The sequence below is a fragment of the Lemur catta genome, chromosome 8 (assembly GCF_020740605.2).
Source record: "Lemur catta isolate mLemCat1 chromosome 8, mLemCat1.pri, whole genome shotgun sequence".
NCBI classification, from domain to species: domain Eukaryota; kingdom Metazoa; phylum Chordata; class Mammalia; order Primates; family Lemuridae; genus Lemur; species Lemur catta.
In genome coordinates, this window is record NC_059135.1 from 40,396,184 (window position 1) to 40,423,678 (window position 27,495).

Genomic DNA, 27,495 nt, shown 5'->3' on the forward strand with positions numbered 1-27,495 from the left:
TAAATACATTTTTTAATTTTTAGTTTCACAAAGTTAATGTTGTGCCATTAAGTTAGTGAATCATAGTTGAGATTCATTTGTTTTATCTATCCAGTTGCTGAGTATTTACTAAATGGCAGCTCTATGAAAAGTATGGGATTAAGCTTTAGAAATATAAGGATAAACAAGACACACCTAGTCTTTACTTCCCTGGAGTTACTGTCTAATAGAGAAAGTGAGAAAATAAACAAATAAAAATTTAAAATCAATACTAGTTGTAATAAATTTCCTGAGGGCAGTGATTTTTGCCTATTTGTTCACATTTAGTAACTCTTCAATTGCCTTGCATATAATACACAATGAATGAATGAAAGGATGCCTGAATGAATAAGTTCTTCAAAGACGTCTGTGAAAAATAGTAATTGGGTAAGGGAAGACTAATTTTTATAGGGTAGTGAGAAAATAATTTTGGGGGTAGATGAAGATTTAGCAAGCCATGATAGCTAGCCAAGAGAGCCTGGGATGAAGGAGGGAGAGGTAGTACAGGCAAAGGGATCAGGTTGTGTGAGGACTGGGAGGGAAGGCCTTTAGCCTTTATGAAGGAGTTTTGAATTTAAGTAGTTGGCAAGCTCCTGAAGGATTTAAGCAAGGGTGATTTGCTTGATCCACATTATGTGTTAAAATGCTGTGGTTTTCTTTCTTATAAAATCACAAAGGTAAAGATATAATACATGTGCTTACTTGATAGTAAATCTATGATAGAACTCTTACTGTGTGTGCACATGCATATACATTTTCCTAATCTTTCTTAAATTTTTATCTAAATATAGAAAAATATTTTGGAAAATATTATATAACTTACTATATTATTTTGATTATGACTTTCCTTAATTAATTTTGATGTAAAGATAATTAACTCATTACCTGTATAAGTTTTGCACTTCTGCTACAATTTCATAAGCACCTTTAGTTTAGGATGTCTAATGGGAATCTATTCCATGAAATAGGATGTGGTTTTATTTTTTTACTTTATATATATATATATATATGTATATATATATATATATTTTTTTTTTTTTTTTTTTTGGAAATAGCATCTCACTCTGTCACCCTGGCTAAAGTGGCATCATCATAGCTCACTGCAACCTCAAACTCCTGGGCTCCAGTGGTCCTCCTGCCTCAGCTTCCTGAGTAGGTGGGAGAACAGGCACACACTACACCTGGCAAATTTTTCTATTTTTTGTAGAGACAGGGTCTTGCTCTTGCTCACCCTGGTCTCGAACTCCTGACCTCAAGCAATCCTTCCACCTTGGCCTCCCAAGGTGCTAGGATTACAGGTGTGAGCCACCACACCCAGCCTTTTTTTACTTTATATTTAAAAATAATTTTAATAAACCCATCTACTTTTTTCTTTTTTGAAGTTTTACTCTATGGTAAATGAATACATATTTTTTCTTGTTGTGGCATTTGCTAATCCAAAGTTTCTAGTGAGTTGAAAATCATGTAGAGTTCATCAAATACTAAAATCATATATTCTTTTTTGAGCTATTCTTTTTCTCCTCATTTTCAAAGGATTTATTTTTATCCCTACTCACTGATATTCTCATGTTTGATCATTCATACCTCATGCATTAAAAAATAAAATCTTGTATGAATCATTCTCTGGTTAAAAAGTACATCTCCACTGGATCATTTTTTTTCCTTCTCCTATTATGTGAGGGTAAGTATGATAATCATTTCATGGTGAATTACATGTAATTTTGTATATAATACTAAATGAAATAAGATCATTTGTGTTTGGCTCCTTGGGAGGTTATTTCTTAGCCAAGAATTTTTTTAGAATCCACACGATGACTCACCTTAAATATTTTCCAAATTCCAATATTTCAGATTACTAACCTCCTTTTCTTTTCTTCTTCTTCTTTTTCTTCTGTTTGTAGAAGGATATGGTGAAGAAATAGCCTGCACTCAGAATGGCCAGATGTACTTAAACAGGGACATTTGGAAACCTGCTCCTTGCCAGATCTGTGTCTGTGACAATGGAGCTATTCTTTGTGACAAGATAGAGTGCCAGGAAGTGCTGGACTGTGCTGACCCTGTAACTCCTCCTGGTGAATGCTGTCCTGTCTGTTCACAAACACCTGGAGGTGGAAATACCAACTTTGGTAAGAATGTTTAGGGCCAACTCAGAATTGACTCAATGATTCACCTTTTTAGTTGCAGTGTTTTTCACTCTCAGGGGTCAGCAACCCAAGAAAATAATTAAGCAGATTTTTCAGTGGTTTTGGGGGTTAACACTTCTGCTCACTCCCTTTATCTAATGTTAGAAAGAAGCAAACAGTAATTTCCTGTTAAATGTCAGAGGAATTTGGGGCTGAATTTTGAGTGTTTAGGTCTAAGTTGAGAATTTCTTGTGCCACTTAAGATGGTTATTTGTTACCAATTCCATGTTGGGTACTGCCAAGATAATATTTGGTTTTCTATGAGGTCCATTAACACCCAAGAGAAGATCTAGAAAACACATTTATCTTCCTTGGTGCCAACTTTTCCTTAGGGAATGAGTAATTATTTTTAACTTAGTCCCATAGCACCATCTATTAATCAGCTCATAAATGCAGAATACTTTTTCATGTTGGCTAGGTAAGGTAAGAGAATAAAATGGATTTTCAGGAGAAAAGAATGATATAAATTACTGTTTTTTAAAAATTTTTGTAGAAAATGTATCTGTGTTTAACAGAGATTATGTATTTGGATAAGAGTACATGGGTTAAAGAGATTTATATATAAGGTAAACAAGTTTATATTTATCTGTTTTAATGAACTAGGAAAGATTAATAATATTAAACTTATAGATTATTTGTCTTAGCAATCATGAGACTTGCATGCATCATTGTCAAGATGTCAATACTTTATTTTTTTTGAAATTCCATTGGAAATAACAAATATAATGAAATACCCAATAGTATATACACAGAAACATTAGACAGCAACTTACCTCTTGAATATAGTTCAACAGTAGCAATGTGCTTTGAATAAAATACCTAAACTCAATTTTCAGCAACATGATAAGGAAGATAGAAAGAGTTAAAAACAACACATGTAAGGCTACCTAAAGCAGATACAATCTTCAAAGAAACCCTGGAATGCAATAAAATTAAACCTGTGGGGATAAGTATGTAGTAAATGCAAACAATGGGGGAAGGGTGGCAAATATCAGAAAACATAGCAAAATATACAACCTCATGCAGATAGCTGGTCTAGGAAAGTGAAAAACACGTTCTGAGATGAATAATTAAAAAGGAGCTGACAGCAGCATTATACAAACATACTATAAGAAAAAAGATAGGAGAATTCAGTTAAATTTATGAGATAAAGAACACACCAGTAAACATGTTGCTATAGACCAGAGGAAAATTCTGGCCAATCCTTTTACTATGAACTAAATAGAACTTAATAAAGGAATTGTTTCTAGGAAAGAAAGCCATGAATCAGGGGAAAAAGTAATGGCTAGGTAAAATATAGAAGAAAAACTAAAACTACATCACAAAGAAATGAAGATGAAGTAGGGAAGAACACAGGGAGAACTGATGTTGCACAACATAAAGCAAGGGATATAGATGGTATAAATGAGAAGAGAAAAATAACAAATTAAAATTTAAAAAGAATTAGGAAAAATGTAGAAGATTGGCAAGGATATCACTGAAGAAGAGTCCTCCCAAAAGAAATTAATAGCAGTGCAGCAGAAAAAATAATGATATAATACAAGAAAACTTTTCTGAAAGAAAACTCTGATTTCAATATTGAAATGGCATCCACACATCTGAAAAAATTGGCCCAGAAGAGTCAACATAGAGACATATCTAACTTAGAAAAGTCATTAAGCCTTAAAGAGACAAAGAAAGAATTCTTTGGAATGTAAGAGAAAAAGAACAAGTTATTTCTAAAGAGAAAAATATTCAGACTGGTCACAAATTTCTCCAATGCCAGAGACAGTGGAGCAATATGTACATGTTTCTCAAGGAAAGAAATATATGAACTAAAGTTTAAATATTAGTATAAATCTATTCTTTCCTTCAAGTATGAAAGCTACAGAAAAATTTTTGAACACACAGGAACTCTAGGAATATTGTTTCTATTACATAAATTTCTTCAGGAAACTATCATGGGAAAAATTCAAGACTAACGAGTTAATTAGGGAAATTGTTAAAGAAATTATATGAGCATTGATTATATTTAACTCTAGAAAAAGACTAAAAGTGTGAGTTAGGGTGACAAATGGGAGTGTAAATATAGATTCTGACAATATAAAAATAATTATAAAACAAATATATAATGAAAGAGGAAGGTAAAAGAAAGTGTGAACTAGAGTGAGTTTGCTAATTACTTATCTTTAAGGGTAGAAGTCAAAGAATATCTTTCAAACCTGACAAGTCACATAGACAAGGTAGTAGCACATTTAACACATTTAACTAAGAAAGGATGTTTCTTTGTTTAAAATTGAGTGCTAGATGGGAGACATGTAAGAAATAGGAAACTGTCATTTTTATCATTGCTCACTTTAGTGGAACTAATAGAAACTGTCTAAACAAATATAGATCTAAGAGTAACGTAAAAGAATAGTGTAAAGTTAAAATAGTAGATCTAATATGTAGATCTTTTTATACATCAGGACTAAAATACTAACCAAAACAAAATTTCTTAAAAATATAGTGAAACATTTTATTTTAAAAAAGATAATAAAAAGTCATATCTCTGTCCTTATAGAAATAAAAAGAAAAAATACATACATTTAGCATCCATTATCAAAAAGTTAAAAAAGAATTAGCAAAATCAATTGAAAATAAGTGAAAGAAAAAACTTTATAAAGAAAAGAGCAGAGAGTGAAAAGGGAGAAAACTGAAATACAGTAGAAATAGTATGTGAATCCAAAAGATAGTTCTACAAAAAAAACCAACAAAATAAATTAACCTACAATAGGAAATGATAAGGAGAAAATTACTTAATGAACATAAAAGAACATACCTTAGAAGAAACAGAAAAATTTGTAAAGCAGCTAGAGCCTCAAAATGCAGAAGGTCCAGGTAGTTTCACAGTAGTGCCATGCAAATTTTAAAAAATCAGATAATTTTAATTCTTTTTAAACTCTTTTTGAACACTGAAAGAGAAGGCAAACTTTTGAAATTTTACTATGAAGAAAGTATAGAGTTGATACCAAAAATAATAATAGTTGTATGAAAAAAAAACCCTATGGACTGGTCTTATATTTATTTAAAATTCTAAATAAATTATTAAATCTATTAGGATATTGAAATAATAATTAGCCATAAAAAGTGGAGATTATTCCACAAGTGCAAGAATAATTCAATATTAGGAAATCTAGTAATAAAATAATTATCATAATAGATCTACAAAGAGAAAGTATATGCTTTCCCCCATAATTAGTATAGATGTATTTGACAAAGATCAGTAAATATTCTTAATAAAGATGATAAGTTGGTAATAAATGGACATTATATTAACATAATAAAATAGTTACATCTCAGCTTAAAAGCCTCATTATGCTTAATATGAGAAGCATTCCCTCTGAACACAGAGATAGAACATGAATATCCATTATCGTCACTACCATTTAGCAATATTGAATGTGCCTGAATACAGAGATAGACAAGAAAAAATTCAGAGGTTTATAAATTGGAAAAGTGGTCTAAAAAATATCCATTTGCAGAAAATAGAACTGTATAGTTACAAAACTTAGGGAAACTGAGTAGAAAAATACTGCAAAAATAATACAATTTTCTAAGGCAAGGAAATACAAAATTTATAGCAGAAATTAATAATTTATGATGTATAAATAATTACATCATAGAATAAATAATGGGAATAAAATATATCTCATTTATAATAGCAACAGATGCCTAAGGATACTTAATATGAAATGTATGAGATCAATCTAAAGAAAACTTTAAAATGCTAAGTTAATCAAAGTCTTTAAAAAATTGAATCTCCTATTATGGTCTTGGTTAGAAAGACTAAATGTTACAAACACATTAATTTTCCATAAGTTATTAATAATTTTAACAGGATCCCAATAAAAACATAGCACACTTTCATTTAGAATTCAATATGTGGTAAATACAAATTTACATAGAGTAAACAAGAAAGAATAGGCAGCAAACCCTTATAAAGAAGAGTAATTTAATGACGACTAGCCCTGCAAGGTATTAAAATGTATTAAAGGGACTGATTAGTTTAAAAAATGTGGTCTAGATATATGGATAAATAGAATTCAATGGAATAAAATAAAAAGTCTTAAAGTAGATCGAAATATACATGGTAAGTTTGAATGTGATAAAAATGGCATTTTAGCAATGAGGAAAATAAAAATTATTTCATAAGTCTTGTTGGAATGGCTGGGCAGTCATATGGGAAAAAATGAAGTTGAATAATGATCATACATCCTATACCAGGGAAAATTCCAAATAAAGCAAGGATTTAAATGAGAAAAATTAAATCTTAATGGTTTCAAAGATAACCTAGAATAATTTCTTCATAGTCCTGAAATATTTAAGGCTTTCTTGGGTTTGATTCAAAGTGTAGAAGCCATAAAAATGCATAAAAATAATAAATATTCACGACACAAAAAATGAACACAGTAAAAAATTGCAATTCAATTCACAAAAAATTAATATCCTTTACATGTAAAGAGATCCTAGATATAAATAATTAAAATGTCAATGACCAAATCAAAATATAGACAAAAGAATTAGCTGATAATTCAAAAAAAGGAAATATGGTTCCTCGCTATATGACAAGACTATCAAATTTTCTCATAATAAAATAAATGTGAATTAAACTACACTGAGCTAACATGTTTCACCTATTAGATTGGCCAAAATTAAAATGCTTGATAGCACACTGGATTTTACTGTGTTTTGCCTGTGGAGAAATATGTGCATTATTGTGGAAGTATACAGTGGTATAACCTTTGTGAAGGGATATTGGTAAAATCTGTCAAATCGCAAATGTCTATACACTTTGACTCAAAAAGGATATTGGAGAATTTATCCTACTAATATCCTTGCATGTAGTCATATATGTAAACATTATTCATTACAGTATTATTTGTAATAGCTAACAAAACCATCTGTCCCAGCTTGCCCAGGAAACCCCAAATAATATCAATGTTCTCAGCAAAATAAACAATAGCACTCACTTTCATTCTTAAAATTGTCCTGATTAGGTGATAAATTATATCCTGATAATAGCAAAAGATTAGAAACAATCCAAATGTTCATCATGGTAAAAAGTGAAGGTTAGTTAAATTGGTTATGGTAGATTCATACAATGGAATCCTGTAAAATTTTATGGAAAACAATAAAGAATCTATTTAATGATAGACAAAGATCTCTAAGATTTAAAGATCTATAAAACATTCAGACAGATGAAGGATAGTATGGAAAAGATAGAAAAATGAGTCTATGTTTGCTTTTTAAATTTTATTAATACATTTTAACTTTTGAACCATATGAATGAAAAACCTTACTCATAAAAAGTATAAGAAACAAAAATAGAGAATCCATTATAGCTTTAATAGCCAATTTTATAACTCAATGAACTTTACATGCTATATAAATGTTGTGAAGAATATTAGAATTATGCCAGAATTTTCTAAAAGGGTACACTATTTTGCCTTGTATGGAAATAATGATCCCAATCAACTTACTTTTGAGTTCTGTCTACTGGTGATAGGGTAATCTGTTTAAGTTAAATTGTGACTCCAGAAGAAAAGTAAATATTAGCAGATTCTCAATAACTGTTTCTTCATAAAATAACATACTTATTCTTTTCTTTTTATAGGTAGAGGAAGAAAGGTAAGTTTTACTTTGTATCGTTTCTTTTTCATAAGCAGAATTATTTCTAGCCCTATTGACACAGCACTGTCCTCTAAAATGTTTAAAAACTTTTTGTAAAGTATAAAGTACCATATAAATACCTTGTGACAAATATTAATATAAACACAGTTCAGCTACTATGTTTCTAAACAACAGATGCTGCTATTCTGTTCACATTATGGCTAATTCCTGTTTATATATCTATCTGTTTCTGCCTGAAATTTGTAAAGTCTTTAGGGATTGAGATTGTGTTTTACTGTGCTTAGTATATACTTTGCGCATATTAGAAGTGTAATATACCTTTGATGAAAGAAAGGAAGGAAGAATAGAATGAAGGGAGGAAGGAAGAAAGGAAGAAAGAACATCTGTTCTACTTTAGGGGGATTGTGTTCCCTCTCCCTTTGGTTGAGAAGTAAAGATCCAGAATTAATTGGCCATTTTACCAAACAAACATTGCTTCCCCTTCTCTCCCCTCCCCTACCTCAGGGAGCTTAAAATCTAATCCTGGACACATGCTTTATACTCAAGTGAATAAGGGGGACTATATCCATGACCCTAGTCCAGCTGGCCAACTGGTCACTTGCCATCTGGACACAGGTAACCCCACAGAGTGAAGAGAGTTCTTTTTCCCTTGGAGTGCTCTTAGTTTTCTGCTTATCTTGAAAATTATGGCATTTGCTTCAATCCTATCTATCCAAATGGTATGGACACAGGCATGGGATGAAGGAAGTGGAAATGGCAGTTACCCCAATTTTCATAAATTGCCTTTACTTTGTACACAATGAAACTTCAATAAAGTGATTTATCAGATAATCAGATAAAGCAATACTATACCTTCATAATAAATGAGAGTGATGCTATCAAGGGGGAGCCCTGGACAGTTTTAAACTGTTTGGTTCAGAGGGCAATACCATAAGTTTGTCTTGTTTGGAATAAATGTAAGTGAAGTTACTTAGATTTGAATATATGTCAAAGGAGAAGGACTGCAAATACTGGCTCACAGTTAATTTATATCTGAAAACTAGAATAAATTGAAAAAAGATTAGTATAGGCCTTAAATAAACTACATAGATAGATGAAAGATAGATAGATAGATAGATCAATCTATGAAATAGGAAAAAAAAACCTAACAGTGAGAACTGCCCTGAAATGATCAGTTTAATTCAGTTAGTAATAATTAGCCAACTTGCTGAGAGACAACTGGTAGGGTGTGTCATTTACTGCTTTTCTCCAAAGGCAGTATGGGACAGCTGAGTGAGGGGTACACTAACAGTAGCTGTGAATTTAGCAGACTCTAGTTATGTGCCACTATCTTTATGCCTTGTTTTCATTTATCATCAGGTATCATCAGAAACATGAGAGCAGAGCAATGCTATAAGCATGTATTTTTTTCTTGGCTTATATCCATATTGATTTTTAATTATAATTAATTCATTCATGTTAACTTCAAAATAATTACTGAGCCTTTTTTATATCTATGTATGAGGTAAATGATACAGATGATACAAATGTGGGAACATCACTATGACTGTCTCCATAGTAATGACATCCTATAAAAGTTATGAAACGTTCATATGGCACTAAGTGATAAGTAAATGTAATTCTCATCTGACTCTGAGTCTATGTTTATGTTCCTTAGTAGATGTGAAAATTAAATTTAGCAAAACTATAGACAAATTATCATTCCACATAAATTTATTTATTCAAAGCCCATGTTAATAAACAAGGTGGAAACAAATACTTACATTTGTGGCATATATCTAAAATAAAAGAAATATATAGAATCATTAGGGAATTTATTATCAGAAACTATAATTGAACAATTAATCCCTTATTAAGCATTGTGGAGCAATAGAACACTAATATAAGATATCAAAAAGCCTATAATTTCGTGAAGAAAGATATCAGAAAATTCTACACCCCTATATACAAAATAAGAGTAAAGTCTACATATTGCTTGCAGGTCTGTTTGTTAGGATGGAGATTACACACCTGTTCTTAGCAGCCTAGTCTATTTTTCTCATTTTGGCTGAGATAATTTGTCCTCTCTTTTTACTTGTTTTTCTAGACTTGTTCCAGAAGGAGAATTTTTGTCAGCATCATCTCATAAAATACTTTATTTATTGGACACAAATTTATATACCGTTTCTAAACAATCCAAATTCTTTGGCATTTCAAAAAATCTCTTTTATTATAGCTTAAAGGTTAATTTTTATTATTTTTATGATTTTAAAAATGAAATAGTCTAGAAGTTAGCAGATGTGGAAATGCAGAAATAAATCTACTTTACTTTGAAGCCATACACGTTGATCCTTTCTTCCCCTAGTCTTTGTGTGGTTTGTATTTTACTCTCTGTGTTTCTGTCTTGAACTTACCCTATAGAGCTGCCTCCTTCTTCTATAGGGCCATTTTCTTCTTTGAATTCTCAATTTATTCCTGAATTACAGACTATTCACTACCTCATCATTAGAATCAGCGAATGTGATCAGGTTATTGTTAGTTCTGCCACTGAATCTATCATTAAGATTATCAAGATAAAATAATTTTCATTGTACAAAATTTTGTCAGGTGTGAGATATTATTGGAGGGATATAATTAGATTGTATCTTTTAGGAGTACAATTTGGTGATCTGGATCAAAAACCTTAAAAATATATAAGATCTTTAATTTATGAATTTAACTTCTAAAAATATATCCTAAGGTTTTAATCAGAGGTGCTGCACAAACTTTATAAAGAAGGATATTTGTTGTAGTGTTATTTTTTAAATAAAAAATAGAAATTCCCAGTGTTTACCTGGCATATTCTAGTATGACACGTTCATGCCTAACAAGCCATTATATTTTGCTAACTGAACATTTTTTTTTAACCTCATAGGGACAAAAAGGAGAACCAGGATTAGTGCCTGTTGTAAGTAAATGTTGTTTTCATATTTCTTTAATAAACTTAGCTATAGTATGGTTGTATATTATTGCTTATAGACACACTCTCAAGTAAGGAAACTAATTATTTTATAAATAAGTTTTTAGTATAATATAAGCAAACCAAAATAGATCAATTATTTAATGTTCTATATTCCTGACTTTTATAGTCCTGTGACTGAAGGTAAAAAAAATCATGGTTTTACAAAATTAAATATATTATATGCAGGTATACACAGGTAGCTAATATTAGTGTTAGTTTAGTGTTCCACACTTTTGGAGATATGTTATGCCTTGATCCTGAATGAAATTCCATATTGCATAAGAATTCTTAAGACTTCATTAGACTGGTAGATGATAAAAAAGTATATTATTAAATAGCATGAAAATTCTTCCTATTCATAGGTCTTAAAAGAGTTATTGCTAATCTGTCAAGACAAAAGCATATACATGTTCATTTACTTGGCAGTGTTTACAATTTTGCTTTGCCTTTAAATTAGCTTGTTTTTAACAAAGATTACCTAAAAAGTAAATCATTCATATTGTTTTATTTCATTTAAAAATACTTGTGTGTACTTACTATGTCTTAGATGCTAAGTGCTTTACAAATATTTATTTGTCTTCACAACTCTGTAAAGGAGGTAATTTTATAATCATGATTACCATTTTACATTTAAGTTTCCACTTAAAGTTCCATTTTAAATAAACTTAAGCAGAGAGAAGATAAGATTTTTGTCCAAGGTCACACAACTGGTAAGGAGTAGTGTCAGAATTTGAGTCTAAGCCTCTTTTCTCCAGCGTTGGTGCTCTTAATCACTATACCAGTACTGCTTCCCTATGTTAAAGTTTATATTAGATAATATCTTAAATCATAAGGCAAGGAGGAAATGGGCAGCAATTGACAACATCCATTTGTTTTAAAAACAATTTACTAGGGCTTTTGATGTTATTCTTATTTGTTTGGCTACGGACTTTTCTGAATGCCTGTAGAAACTGTACCTTTACAAACTATCTCATTTATTGTTTAGGTAACAGGCATACGTGGTCGTCCGGGACCGGCAGTAAGTAGTTTCCACCAGTATTCATGGTACTCTTGTGTTCTTTAAGATACTGAAAATATTTATAGATATTGTATCTATGAGAAGACAATAGAATATAAAACAATTATGCTTGGTTTCTTGAAACATTGCATCTTAAAACATCTTCAAACTAAGCCTTCCTTTGCAGCAATGAATGGCACATAGAGGATAGTTTCCTTCTGAAATTGAAGAACCTTATTATTAGTAGCTATGTGTTACTGTTGCTATTGGTTATGAGAAAGGCAGAATAATTTATTGTTACATTGTTAATTTTAGATTGACCTTGTTCATTGAAGTTAGGGCTTACTTGTCTATTTGACTATGATTAAGGATGGACTACTTTTAATTGCTTAATAAAATTAAATCATATATTGTAGTAGAATTTGAGAAATCATATATCAGAATAGCGTATTTCTGTTTTAGCATGAAAGACTAATTTTTTTCAGGTTTGTATTATCAGTAACATTCATAGGTAACTATGTGGATAATACACACACACTCCCCTCTCATGTAAATTGGAAAATACTAACATAGCTTTAACAGACCTACTCTGGTCTTTTTGAAGTGTTTGCTTTTAAACAATGCTGTATATTGGACTGAGTAAATGCACAATCTAATCTTCATCACTCAACTGAAATTATTTTTTGAAGAGAAATAAAATTCCCCTGACAACTACCATCTCCCAGAAAAAAAGCCATTTTAAGATATCAGCACAGTAACACCACTTTTGATATATTATAGTCATTTGTTATTTTAAAGGAAAAATGACTGCAATTATAATTTGGACAATTCTAAGTAGATTTTAAATATACAATAGAAACATGTAATATTCTAAATCAAGTAAAAAAAGATGATTGAATGTATATAAAGCAGTCTGTAGTAGACTAAAAGGCTGTTCTTTCCATCGCATTCATCAGCAACTTGAACAGTGATGAACAGTAAAGGTTGTCATGTACCAGTCTGAACTCATGTATTCCCTGAAATAATTGATCATTTGGAGTTTGCAAATTTGTATGGTTTTCAAAATCGGAACTGTAAGTTTTTGTGCCCAGAATTTAGTGACAAAGGCTGTACATGGGAGAAGATAGCAAAAATGATCCTTAAAAATTTGCAATTATTACAAGTAGTCAAGCTAATCTATTTAGCTCATTAAGCTCCATGACACTATACGGGGCACTTAATTTTTTACAGGCCTTCAAGTTTCACTGCTAGAATAAATAGCCCTTCTATGAATATAGAACTTTTATATGCACATGGCTCTATTCTCTGTAGTCTTCAACAAAACTAGATTAGGAAGTGTGGTTGATATTTCTGTTTTCCAATTTTCTTTTATCAAGCAACTCTTTTAAAAAATCCAACAAAAAAGTATAAATGTTTTGCAGGCATAATCATCATTTTCTGTTTTAGGGACCTCCAGGATCACAGGGACCAAGAGGAGAGCGAGGCCCAAAAGGAAGACCTGTAAGTTAACATGGGGGTTTCCTTTTTGCCAACGTGCACCAAGTCAGTCAGTCTACATGGTATTCCCTGAATACAGCTAGGAGCCCGGGCACTGTTTTTGTTTCACCTGTGTTAAATGTTACGAAGAATTCAGGTCATGAATTAATTGTATAGCTCTCCTAATTCAGAGGAAATTAGGACATGCTAATAATTGGCTATTATTAGGTAACACAAATGATATTTCCTTGTTTTTTTTTATGAGGTCAAATTAAAATAAAGTGAAATTGAAAGAAACATAATTAACACATCATGTTGTTTTCAGAAGTTGTCACTTATGGGTAAAGAATGCCAAGAATGTAATGTTGAGATAAAACACCCAAGTTCCGTGATCTGTGGTTGCTATAGGAGTAACCAAGCTGGATAGAAGAAAAAGAAACTATTAAAAGATAAAATTTTCTTTCAAGTGGTTGTACTACTAATTTATTTCCCAGATAGCACTCTGACTTTTCAATGAGCAGCTGCTACAGAGATATCTAAGGAGCAATTTAAAAAATCAACAACCTCATTACTTTAAATTAAAATACCCACCTCTATGCCCTTGAGATAAAACATAAGGATATTATATAATATATACCAAATATTTTCTCTTATTACCTACCTGCACAGAATATATATTGTTCTCAAGTCTTAGGGCTATAATTTTTTCTTTCTTATATCTTACCTCTAAAATCTAATGTTTTTCATATATTAAATAATTGGATTAATTTGTGTTGCTCTAATTATCCTATGTTTCAATCAGAAAAAAATTTTACTGTTTAATTTTCTCTATAACAATATCTATTAAAACTTAATTCTCACTGGATTTTTAGTGCTTTAGATGTGTATTTATCCATATCTAAATGAGAGGAATAGATAAGCAAAGAAGCAACAGATAACTTTGAATATATAAATGAGGACAAAACATATTTTAGACCATGTCCCTAGGAACTCTTGCTACCAGTTTCATCTTTGTTATTATTTTACACATCCACTCAATTCACCAAGTATATAGTATGATGTCAATACTTTTTCTGAAATGGAGCTGGAGCATGGGTGGTATTTGCAGGCACGCAGGGGCATGGCAGTGCCCAAGGAAGTTGGGCATAGCCATATAGGTGGGCGGCAAGGCTGTGTTCAGATTATTGTATGCCACATTCTTTGTTGCTGTTCTATTGATCTGTCTCATCAGTGTTGGCAGCTTAAACACTGCTGGTGGCTCTCCAGATGTCTGTCCAAGGTCTAGAATGACAGAGACAGGTGGAAAATGACTTCCGTTGGGTGTAGAGTGTGCGGTCATGCATGCAGAAAAGATTTTGCATCAATGTACTTGTACATTGTAAGTAATTGATAACATTGGGTACTAAATCTATGTGGAAGTTGCTATGAGAGTAGTGGTCAGATTTTCAGAATACCTGGTTAGGATCCAGTGAATCTATTCTCCAACCCTCTTGCTTCTTTTCTCTTCCTTGCTTCACTTAGTGTATGATGTGGTTTATTTCCTATTTAGGTTAGGCATGAAATAGTCAGTGTGAATTGGGTATGAGAGAGAGAGAGAGAGAGTGTGTGTTTGGGAGAAAGAGAGGAGAGAGAGAGGGGTGAGGAAGGGAGAGAGAGAGAGAGAGCGAGAGAGAGAGACAGAAGAGTTTGCAATAGTTATTTATAATGGATTAAACATGGCTATCCTGGCAGATAGTCAAGTAGACTATTCCTCTCAATTCTAGCAAGCAGTGGTATAATGGTAAGTATTTAACAATTGACTCTTTTTATGAATTTTTTTTTTTGCTTTGTAGCTTTCGCTGATTTTCCTAGTATTATAAATATTCTTACCATAACCAATTTCAAGCTACTGCCATGATGTCACAGAATACTCATAGATAGAATGTTTTGCCTCAGGTCCCAAGCTTTCTAGGAACTGCTTAGCTGGATTAAAGTTGTGGCTGTCAATGTGGTATGGTACTGGAATCATAAATACCATTTCCCGCTACCTCCACTACCATTAAACAGTACAGAAGTCTCACAATGCAGCACAATTTCTCAACCTCAACACTTGATATTTTGGGCCAGATAATTCCATATGCATTATAGGAAGTTTTGCATCATTCCTGGTTTCTACCTACTAGATACCAGTATCAACTGCCATTCCCCATATAAGTGTGACAATTAAAAATGTTTCTCGATGTAGCTTTGGACTGAGAACTACTGATGGATACTCTCACAAAGACTTCAGTAGTAGCCAATGATTGTGATGACTGTCTCTCATCACATGCCCTTAGTTTTAAGAGTATTGCCCAAGTAACTGCACAGTGACAAACTAGCAACCTGTCAGGAGATGGACAGTCAATGGTATGCTGAGTTCTGATTAGACATGACATTTAAGCTGTATAGGTATCAGTTTTCTCATCTGTGAAATGGGAAATATACCAGTTCTTACCTGTGGTAGCATTTTATAGTGTGTATATGGGTGTGTGTGTGTGTGTGTGTGTGTGTGTGTGTGTGTGAAAGAGAGAGAGAGAGAGAGAGAGAGAGAGAGAGAGAGTGATACCACTAACCAGCAGGGAAGAAAGTTTTTTTTTTTTTTTTTTATTTCAGCTCATCATGGGGGTACATAAGTTCAGGTTATATACATTGACCATTTCTCGCCCATCCCCCTGAGTCAAAGCCTCACATGGTGAGTGCCAGGCTCACTGTCTGGGGAAGAAAGTTTTTGATGATTCTCTGTCATGAGTCTTTTCCACTTGTGGATGTTTAAAGGTTGCCACCTAGTGGCAATCTACAAGTACTTTTTATTGTAGATTGCTGCCCGAGATATTAGATCCTAGGGATTGAAGGAAATGGTAAGTATAATACTTACCTTAACATAAAAATTGGGTGATTAAGTTGCCTTGAATATGTAAAAATATACCTTTTTAATGAATTCCCAAATGATAATTTTTCTCAATATTTATCAGTAACAATGCTCCTGTTGTTCTTAGTCTTCATTGAGATCTTGTCTATGTTCACTTAATTTTGCATAAATTCTGTAAGTTTTTATTAATTTTAAACTCAGTTTGTATAAGAGTAAATCATGTAATCTATTTAGAGGGGATTCTGTGGAGGCACAGAATGAATCATGAAGTCAAGGAAAAAACTCTTTGGATCAACCTGTGAGATACGATTATTAATCCCAGAAGAATGGAGCAGGACACAATCTCTTTGGATGACTTATATTAACTAAACTTCTCCCTACTCTCATTGACACTAAATGTAGTTTTATATTTTGTCCTTGGAAATCTCACTGGGAGCAGAGATTACGTGTTAGTTCATTTTTTGTTTATATTAATACTTGGTTATCAATTCGCAATTGAATATTGCAAAAACACATTAAGACTTTTCCACACAAGGCTCTGTGAATAAACCAGACTATTACTTTGTCTTTGTCGCTATTGACTATATATTTCTAGCTCATGTTGTTTGCATTCATATGATCCAGGAGTCCTAGATAGCAATTAAAATCAGCCTCTATATATATAATGAAAAGAGTGAAGTGAATTGTCAGTAATTTAGGAGACAGAAGGGGTTTGATTTTTAAAAGATGACAATCATTTTCTAAGAAATCATTTTTTTAAATGAGTTTTTTCAGGCTAAGTTATCTACTTCTGTTTGAATAGATAAATTTGCTTATTTATCCCACTATTCCAATAAATATATTTTTGAATTTATTAAAATAATTAAATTTCTGAGTAGCTGTTATGCCACCCTCCCTGAAACCGTCATATACAAACTGCCCTTCCCCACCTCAGCGTGTCCTGTTTATGGCCTCTGCGTTATCAGCTCATGTTTGAATTGTGTACTCTGGGCCAGTGTGTATTCTCATGTTTAATCACGAGAAGCTGCTTTTACTATTAAACTCCATTTACCATATTTCTCTTGATCCCTGCTTCTAATTATAAAAAGCATGCTGTCTTACAACGTTTTTGGTCCTTTCTTTTCTTTTAAAGCCTGTCATGACTCCTCAGGGTTAAAGAGCCAGAAAATACTTTACATGTCTTGTGGGAATGATGAGGTTATGGGACGGAGCGTTTCCAGAACTGAGGATGTGGCTGTTCCCCAAGCTGCCTTCAGAATGTGGGTTAGAAGAAGGGTGGAATTTGGCAGCTAGAAATCATTGCTCACTTCTCTGAGGACTAGACTTGGCTGGGTCACAGTGTCTTTGCCTCTAATTTCTCATTGGTCTAGGCTACCTCTGAGGGTGGGAAGGAAAATAACGTGTGCAAGACTTAAAGTACTAAACAGGACTGAAATGTGACAATGTACTGTGCATGTTTTGAGTGTCTACTATGTACCAGGAACCGTGCAAAGCACTAAACAATTAGAAAGACGGAAAAAACCCCCACAAACTCAAATCAAGGAGTCCTCACATTTTTTGAAGGGGGAGCGAGGTTAAGCAAACATAGACATGATTACCTGTAATCTAAGACAAAGAAATGAATTTAGAAATTGTTGACTAAATACTTTTGAACACCAAAACTCAACCAAATAAGGAAGCTCATTCTAGAATCTGTTGAACTGAAAATGATTTTATAATTATTCTTAGAAAGCTGATTATGGGCGGTTGAACACATTAAGTGAAATTCTTACCCAGCCCATGTCCCAATGGTAAAAGCTCAGACCAGTGCTAAAATAGCCAGAGTGTTGAAATCAGCAGTGTGATGTGGCTGATGAAATTACTGTAGGTGGCTAGATTGCCATTTATTTTTAAAATAAAAAACACTCTATTGCCACCAAGAAGTCTGTGCTTTTAGCATCCTACGAAGTGTATGTTTGGCAGTGGGTTCAAATTTCCACTGGCTTGTTTTTCCAGGGTCCTCGTGGTCCTCAGGGAATTGATGGAGAACCAGGTGTTCCTGGTCAACCTGGTGCTCCAGGGCCTCCTGGACATCCATCCCACCCAGGACCCGATGGCGTGAGCAGGGTGAGTTGTGTGCATTGTTCAATGTTATGTGTAGGTAATACATTAACACATTTACTGCCACATGAGTTGTATTTAACTCACACTAATTTTGAGCCTGGGGCCTCGTAAAGCATGTGTAACTCACACATCTCTTTACCTTGGGAGCCACATGAACTATTTTTCAAGTTGCATATAACTCACTGACAGAAAACAATAAAATATAACAAATTTTTCATTAAATTAGAAAGGATTATTATATTTTCGAAGTTTTTATTCTGTTTTCATCATAAAACACCATGGCTCTAAGGAAAAATTTTTTTTCTAGTATGGCAGTCAGTGTGTTAAATTATTAGTGTAATGTTAGATCTTAAATTGCGTCAGTTGAGATATTGACATTTGACTCTAAGAGCAGTTAAGTGAATGCAACATTGCTATGAACAATAAAACTAATAAATCCACAGGGGATTGTTGGAAAATTCAAAGTAGCATTTTTTTTTTTAGGTCTTGCTTCAGATTATTTGTGTTTCTCAATGTCAGTTCTGGACTCTATGAACTTTGTTCTTTCTGTTACTTCTAAAGGACTGCTAACATTGTTCCCCTTATAAAGTGAAAAGAGAGATATATCTATCCTGCTGTTCTCTAGACTCAATGTTGACGAAATCTGTATCGTATACTATGCGCCAACAGAGGATGACATGTCCATGTTGATGTATATGAGAATGCCATTGAATTGACGCTAATAATGCCACCAAATTATTTCCTGAGTTTTAGTTTCCTACCTAAAGTAAAATAAAAGAAAATGTCTTTCTATATCTGCCTCTTTGGATTGTTAGTGGCAAACACACAGGATTTGTGATTACAAACATAGCTGGAGATATTGAGGGTTTGGTTCCAGACCAACTCAATATAATAGAATATCACAATAAAGTAAGTGACATGAAATTTTTGGTTTCTCAGTGTATATAAAAACTTTGTTTACCCTATCCTCTAGTCTATTAACTGTGCAATAACATTATGTCTAAAAAACAATGTACATACCTTAATTAAAAAACATTTTAATGGTAAAAATTGCTAACGATCATCTAAGCCTTCAGTAAGTTACAATCTTTTCACTAGTGGAAAGTCTTGTCTCAATGTTGATGGCTGGTGACTGATCAGGGTGACGGTTGCTGAAGGTTGGAGTGGCTGTGGCAATTTCTTAAGATAAGACAATAAAGTTTGTCACATAGATTGACTCTTCCTTTCATGAAATATTTTTCTGTAGCATGCAATGCTGTTTGATAGCATTTTACCCATAGTAGAACTTTCAAAATTGGAGTCAATCCTTTCAAATCCTGCCACTGCTTTATCAACTAAATTTATGGAATATGCTAAATCCTTTGTGGCTACCTCAACAATGTTCATCGCATCTTCATCAGGAGTAGATTCCATCTCAAGAAACCACTTTCTTTGCTTATCCATAAGAAACAACTCCTCATCTATTAAAATTTAATCATGACATTGCAGCAATTTAGTCACATCTTCAAGTTCACTTCTAATTGTAGTTCTCTTGCTATTTCCACCACATCTGCAGTTACTTCTTCCTCCACTGAAATCTTGAACCCCTCAAATTAATCCATGAGAGTTGGAAACAACTTCTTCCAAACTTCTATTAATATTGATATTTTGACCTCCTTCTATGAATCATGAATGTTCTTAACAGCATCCAGAATGATGAATCCTTTCCAGGAGATTTTCAATTTACTTTGCACAGATTCATCAGAGGAATCACTATCTAGGGTAGCTATAGCCTTATGAAATATATTTCTTAAATTAAAAGATTAAAAAGTTGAAATTACTCCTTGATCCCTGGGCTGCAGAATGGATATTGTGTTAACAGGCATGAAAACAACATTAATCTCCTTATACATCTCTATCAGAGCTCTTGGGTGACCAGGTGCATTGTCAATGAGCAGTAATATTTTGAAAGGAATTGTTTTTTCTTTCTGAGAAAAAGGCATAAACTGTGGGCTTAAAATATTCAGTAAACTATGTTATAAACTGATGTGCTATCATCCAGGCTTTGTTGTTTTATTAGAGAATGCAGGCAGAATAGATTTAGCATAATTCTTAAGGACCCTAGAATTTTCAGAATGGCAGATAAACTTTGGCTTCAACTTATAGTCATCAACTGCATTAGTCCCTAACAAAAGAGTCAGCCTGTCCCTGGAAGCTTTGAAGCCAGGCATTGACTTTTCTTCTCTAGCTATGAAAGTCCTAGATAGCACCTTCTTTCAATATAATGCTGTTTCATCAACACTGAAAATTTGTTGTTTAGTGTAGCCACCTTCACCAGTGATCTTAGCTAGATATTCTGAATAACTTGCTATAGCTCCTACATCAGCACTTGCTGCTTCACCTTAAACTTTTATGTCATGGAGAGAGCTTCTTTCCTTAAACCTCATGAACCAACTTCTGTTAGCTTCCAATTTTTCTTCTGCAGCTTCCTCACCTCTCTCAGCCTTCATAGAATTAAAGAGAGCTACGGCCTTCCTCTGGAGTAGACTTTGGTGTAAGGCAACTTTGTGGCTGGTTTGATCTTCTATCTAGACCACTAAAACTTTCTTCATATCAGCAAAACTCTATTTGCTTTGTTATCATCCATGTATTCTCTAGAGTAGCACCTTTAATTTCTTTCAAGAACTTTTACTTTGTGTTCACAATTTGGCTAACTATTTGGAACAAGAGGCCTAGCTTTTGACCTGTCTTGGCTTTCAACATGCCTTCTTCACTAAGCTTAATCATTTCTAGCTTTTGCTTTAAAGTGAGAGATGTGCAAGTCTTCCTTTCATTTGAACACTTAGAGGCCATTGTAGGGTTATTGGTCTAATTTCAATATTGTGTCTCAGGGAATAGGGAAGCCTGGAGAGAGAGAGAGAGAAAGAGAGAGAGAGAGAAAGAGAGAGAGAGAGAGAGAGAGAGAACAGCTGGTGGGTGGGGCAGGCAGAACATACACAATATTTGTCTATTAAGTTCACTCTCTTATATGGGTAAGGTTTGTAGTAACAGTTACAATAGTAACATCAAAGATCACTGAACACAAATCACCATAACAAATACAATAAGAATAAAAAAAGTTTGAAATATTGTGAGAATTACTAAAATTCACAGAAACACTAAATTAGCACATGGTGTTGCAAAGATGGTGCCAATAGACTTACTGGATGCAGGATTGCCCCAAAACTTCAGTACGTAATAAACTCAATATCTGTGAAGTGCAATAAAATGAGGTATGCCTGTGGATTGATAGCATAAAAAGGAAATATATGGAATCTGAATACAATTTTTATTTTACAATAGTTTATACATGTTTCTCAACTGATCGTAGAAGAAAGTGCCAATTTATTTTTTTAAAAATACACATATTCTTGGCCAGGCACAGTGGCTCACAACTGTAATCCTAGCACTTCAGAAAGCCGAGGCAGGAGGACCACTTGAGGCCAGGAGTTGGAGACCAGCCTAAGCAAGAGCAAGACCCTGTCTCTACAAAAATGGAAAAATTAGCTGGGCATGGTAGCATGTGCCTTTAGTCCCAGCTACTTGCGAGGGTGAGACAGGGGGATCGCTTGAGCCCAGGAGTTTGAGGTTGTAGTGACTATGATGATGCCACTGTACTCTAGCCTGGGAGACAGAATGACACCCTGTTTCAAAAAAAAAAAAAAATTCCTTCTCACTAAAATTTGGAAATTAATATAACTACTGAGATGTATATAAGCAATTTTGGTCAGTTTGATTGCCAGGGCTTTTTAATTGTGAAAGAGAACAGGTAAAACTATTCCCAATTCTTGGGACATTCAGGAATTCAATAAAAGGACTATAAAATTTTTATCAACTTACATAAATACAACTTAAAGTTTACTGTCAATGAACAAAGAAAAAAGAATATCATCTAAACAAATAGTCTGAAATGGAATCTGGAATCTTTAAGACAAGTAAATGTTTTTTAAAAAATCTTTCAGGCTTTTTCTTTCAGATGTTTGGCATACTCTAACTGTGGGAGGAAATCAGTTAAAGAGATTTAAACCTGAAATCAATTAGACTGGCCAAGTACTTACCAAAATGACCCCACTTTTATCAAGTACCAGATATTTGTCCCATTGCAACAGTTGTTCTGAAGCAACATACTTGGAAAATATTCTGGGGCAGAATGGTTGATCAAAAGCACATACAATAAAAACAGCTTGAATATTTTTCCATGCTTTAAAATGATTCTCAGAAGAGTCATTCTATAAGAATTCCAGAAAGTGTACATTGCTCAATCTAAAAAGTATGATGAATGTCTTTTATTGTGGAAATAATGTCAACACATTGCTTTTACAGCCATTCTCAGCTCAGATGGCTGGGTTGGATGAAAAATCTGGACTTGGGAGTCAAGTAGGACTGATGCCTGGCTCTGTGGTAAGCATGAATTTTACTGATAATCAACATATTTGTGGAAAAATAATGATAAAAAGAGAGGCTTGAGTTATATAGTCAAAAAATAACATATGTCTTCTTAAACACATCCATCCATTCATTCACTTAATTTATTTATCAAACCCTACTATATGCCAGTTAAAAGACCAGTGGTGTTCCATTCATAACTAGGCAAAGGATTTGTTTACATTAACAAAGGGCTGTCTGCATAATTCATTTAATACTTGAAGAAAATAAAGGATTTTAAGACATATAACCACCACCACAATAACAAAACCTATACCTTTATAATTTAAAAACAAACTATTTTATGGTACTGTTAGAAACAGTGATTTGGCAAAATTTTTAAATGAGATGTTTTGCTATTTTCATTTTTATCATTTATACTTAATATTCTCTGGCTGCCTTATCTCAACTCTAAGGTTTCCTAGCTGGGCCTTCTCATCATTTTTATCCTCTTTGAATTTCTTCAGCAGTCAAAAAGATTCCCCTTTTTATTCTATGCAAGTACTTTCACCTGAGTATTTGCAATCTCATTCACCTGGGAGCAATGCAATCTTGCTGAATGAATTAACGCTTTCAAACCAACTCTCTCAGGCTTTTTTGCTCATAACATAATTTGAAAGCATTCAAGATTAATGAAATTGCAAGCAATAGGAAGTGTAAAGTCAGACCCATAGATAACCACTCCTTCTACCCATCATTTAGGCTGGCATTATGATTATTTTAAACATTGTTCGTTTGTATATTTTAAAGTTACTAGTGGTGGTATGACATCATGTAATCATTATCTTGGAATATTTTTTCTAAGGTATATAAGTTTTTATCTGCTTGGAGTTTAAATTATGTATGTTTATTTTTTAAATGAAACCTTTATTTTCTTACTAGCTCAAGTATCTAATCCATTCAATATAAAAAGTTAAGTTTTTTGCCATAAGAATAAAGTTGATTTTTTTAAAGTGTGACCTTTAAAAAATTGTAAAAGACGTATAGTAACACATTTTCTAAAAGTGCATTTTCCTTTTCTTCCCTTTGTGACACCTTGAGTGTAATCACTTCATGTTTAAATGAAGAAAGAAAGTCTGTGTGGATACTTGCCCCGTATGTTGTGGAAAAAAAAGAAATAGCAGGGAAAACTCAGTGCTCCAGATAATTCTAAACAGACAAAATAATCTAGTCATTACTGTTGACGGTTTCATAAACTTTTAATTCAAATTATTTTTTTTAAGTTATAAGAGTTATCTACTGGGAAGCTGAAGAATTAAATAGGCAGTTTAATAATTACTTTGTGCTTGCCAGGATTTTTCTTTATTCGGATGTTCTGGTTTAACAGAACCACCCTTTACACCTGTGGTCCCAACCCCCGGACTGCAGACCCGTAAGGTCAGTGGTCTGTTAGGAACCAGCTTGCACAGTAGGAGGTGAATGGCCGGTGAGCAGGCGAAGCTTCATCTGTATTTACAGCTGCTCCCCATCGCTGGCATCACTGCCTGAGCTCCACCTCCTGTCCTATGGGCGGGGGCATTAGATTCTCCTAGGAGCAGGAACCGTACTGTAAACTGCGCATACAAAAAATATAGGTTGCATGCTCATTATGAAAATCTAATGCCTGATGATCTGAGGTGGAGCTGAGGCAATGATGCCAGCTCTGGGAAGCGGCTGCAAATACCGATTGTCATTAGCAGAGAGGTCTGACTGCAGGATAAATGGAATGCACTTCAATCATCCCGAAACCATCCCCTCCAGGCCCGCCCCCTGCATCCCCTCCTCCCCTCTTCAGTGGAAAAGTCGTCTTCCCTGAAACCGGTCTCTGGTGCCAAAAAGGTTGGAGACTGCTGCTTTACACATGTGGGTGTTCTTGTCCTAAAGACATTGGGTGTGTACAGGCATATTGTTTATTTCTCTTTATGACACTGAGAGAATGTATAAAACCATCCCAAATGTTGCCTAAGCTTTAATCTCTTTGAATTTAGCGGCCTTCCAAATGAGTGCAGATGGAGAATGTCATCATCCCCTCGTTAAAGCTTTACTTTTCCAGACTCTAAAGCTGATTCAACACTTTTGAAATATTTGACACAGTTGTGATGAATACTATGCAATTTTTTTCTTATTTGTTTTTAAGGGTCCTGTTGGCCCAAGAGGACCACAAGGTTTACAAGGACAGCAAGTAAGTCTTTGCCATGACTGCTTTTGGCTGACCTTGAAATTGTATATTGTAATGCTTACTTTGAATGGGCTGTTTTAAATAATTTGTATTTACTCAGAAACATAAGCAATATTTTTTTTAAGGTTTCTTCATGGGGCTAAATTTTTATCATTTGAGTTCTTTATGTGACTGACCTACAATACCAAGAATTATGTGCTTTTGCTTCTGAAATAACAGTTCATTATCTCACATCATGAAAAATTCTCACAATTGGTTATATGCCAGTGCCAAGGCTATGAAATCAGATCATAGACGTCCATCACCACGTGGTTTGTTAGAAATAACAGTCAAAGTGATTTCTCCATGGAATCATTAGGAAGAACATAATACTTTATACTTTCTTTCTACACCTATCAAATACCAATAAAATAGTGATGTAGAGCTGTTTTATTTTTATAGTAATTTAACAGGCATTAGTAAAAAAATTTTTAAAAGAAAGAAGGAAAATAATCTTTAGTTCAGTCAAGGTTACCATCCTGTCATTATTTTGTGTGTGAAGTTTTACTTCCAGCTATTAGTGAATAGAAAAATTAGTTGATAATGGTAATGAAAAAGATGATGATGATGATAACTACCGTTGATTGAGCACTCCCTCACTCTGTGCCAGCAGTTTTCTAGGTTCTTTTTTTTTTTTTTTTTTTTGAGACAGAGTCTCACTTTGTTGTTCGGGCTAGAGTGAGTGCCGTGGCGTCAGCCTAGCTCACAGCAACCTCAAACTCCTGGGCTTAAGCGATCCTACTGCCTCAGGCTCCCGAGTAGCTGGGACTACAGGCATGCGCCACCATGCCCGGCTAATTTTTTCTATATATATTTTTAGTTGGCCAGATAATTTCTTTCTATTTTTAGTAGAGACGAGGTCTTGCTCAGGCTGGTCTCGAACTCCTGACCTCGAGCGATCCACTTGCCTCGGCCTCCCAGAGTGCTAGGATTACAGGCGTGAGCCACCGCGCCCGGCCTAGTTTTCTAGGTTCTTAACATGCATTAATTATCTAAAAAGCCATAACAGCTTAATGAAGTACTATTATTCTCATTTTTAGATTAGGAACTTGAGTTATAGACAGATTAAATAACTTGCCCAAAATCACATAGCTGGAAAGTGGCAGAGCCAGCAGTCTGAACAACTACACTCTATATTGCAGGGAGTATAGGATTTAGTATTCTGTTTTTATCTGGTTTGTATATATAATTGGTTCTCAATTTCAGGGTAGTGCAGGACCTTCAGGACCTCCTGGTGAACCTGGCGAACCTGGACCAATGGTAAATGTCAAGTAAGCATGTAGACCCAGTTACATACGGGTCCACCATTATAATGATCTCAAGTAACGAGTTATTTATTTCCCAGATCCTCTCTAATGTAGCAAGAAATAACCATCCAGATTGGGAATCCTGTTCTATAGACTGTACTTAAGCTACATGTTTCTTGGGGCAGAGTATTTAAATTCAAAGGCTTTGAATATGCTCTGTAGACAGTACTGAGATATTTGCATTTGTGCAATTAAACTTTTCTTTTCTGTTGAGCACATGGTCTGAGGGATACAACATAAAATTTAAAACATTACTAGAACTATTTTCTCTGATATTTTCTATTTGTCTCAACAATATTGTGGATTATATCATTGGCAGGTGGAGGTAAACATTCCTTATTTCCTTTTGTTTTGTTTTGTTATTAGGGTCCAATTGGTGCACGTGGACCAGAGGGCCCTCCGGGGAAACCTGGGGAAGATGTAAGCTACCTTTCTCCATCTTGCTTTGAAGTTTTGAAGTGTCTAAAAAGGAGCTAACAAGAATGTTCTGCATTAATTCCATTTAATTTCCTCACCCTTTTAGCTTCCATTAAATTTAGTATAAACTGGAAAACGCAGGGTAGAATTTTATAAAAATCTACTAGGGCTCTTAATTTTGGTAGTATAACATTATTAAGTACTGTATCTCCCTGCATTCCTCAGGCTTTCCATCAAGATTTCTCCGTGAGATGCTAGAATTGTTGTCACAATAGCTACAATCTTCACTGGTGAAATCACTGAAATGACATGAAAGAAAAAATACATTGCTCTGATGGCAATACATCATTATGAGGTCTTCATTACATGGGAATTTTTTAAATGTGTTAGTACTATAGTGTTAATATGGCTCCCCAAGGCTGAAAAAGTGATTTCTACAATTGGATTTTTTTTTTTTTTTTTTAAATATTTTTTTTTATTTCAGCTCATCATGGGGGTACATAAGTTCAGATCATATACATTGTCCCTGTCCCGCCCATCCCCCCGAGTCAGAGTCCCAAGCGCGTCCGCTCCCACTCTCCAGACAGTGCGCCTGGCACTCGCCATGTATTCATACCTCGATCCCCTCCCCCCCCACCTCCCCGGGTCTGCACCCTCAAGCATGACCATTCCCCAGAGGGTGCGCAATGCACTCGTCATGTAGGCATACACCCATCCCCTCCCCCCACCCCCCCATCCCAGTCTGATATCCAATTGGTATCCTTCCCTGATGTACATTTAGGTGATGATCAGGGAAACCAGTTTTCTGGTGAGTACATGTGATGCTTGTTTTTCC

The 27,495-nt window shown here is 33.9% G+C and overlaps 1 protein-coding gene across 1 annotated transcript in view; it reads left to right on the forward strand.

Annotated features, from left to right (window-relative positions):
* COL5A2 (collagen type V alpha 2 chain) overlaps positions 1-27,495 on the forward strand; it is a 149,741-nt gene that overhangs the window by 69,015 nt on the left and 53,231 nt on the right. The window contains exons 2-11 of the mRNA XM_045559859.1: positions 1,920-2,144; positions 7,837-7,850; positions 10,747-10,779; positions 11,819-11,851; positions 13,277-13,330; positions 18,189-18,299; positions 22,638-22,715; positions 24,856-24,900; positions 26,143-26,196; positions 26,610-26,663. Coding sequence (XP_045415815.1) covers positions 1,920-2,144; positions 7,837-7,850; positions 10,747-10,779; positions 11,819-11,851; positions 13,277-13,330; positions 18,189-18,299; positions 22,638-22,715; positions 24,856-24,900; positions 26,143-26,196; positions 26,610-26,663 — 701 coding nt within the window. The remainder of the gene's footprint in view (positions 1-1,919; positions 2,145-7,836; positions 7,851-10,746; positions 10,780-11,818; positions 11,852-13,276; positions 13,331-18,188; positions 18,300-22,637; positions 22,716-24,855; positions 24,901-26,142; positions 26,197-26,609; positions 26,664-27,495) is intronic.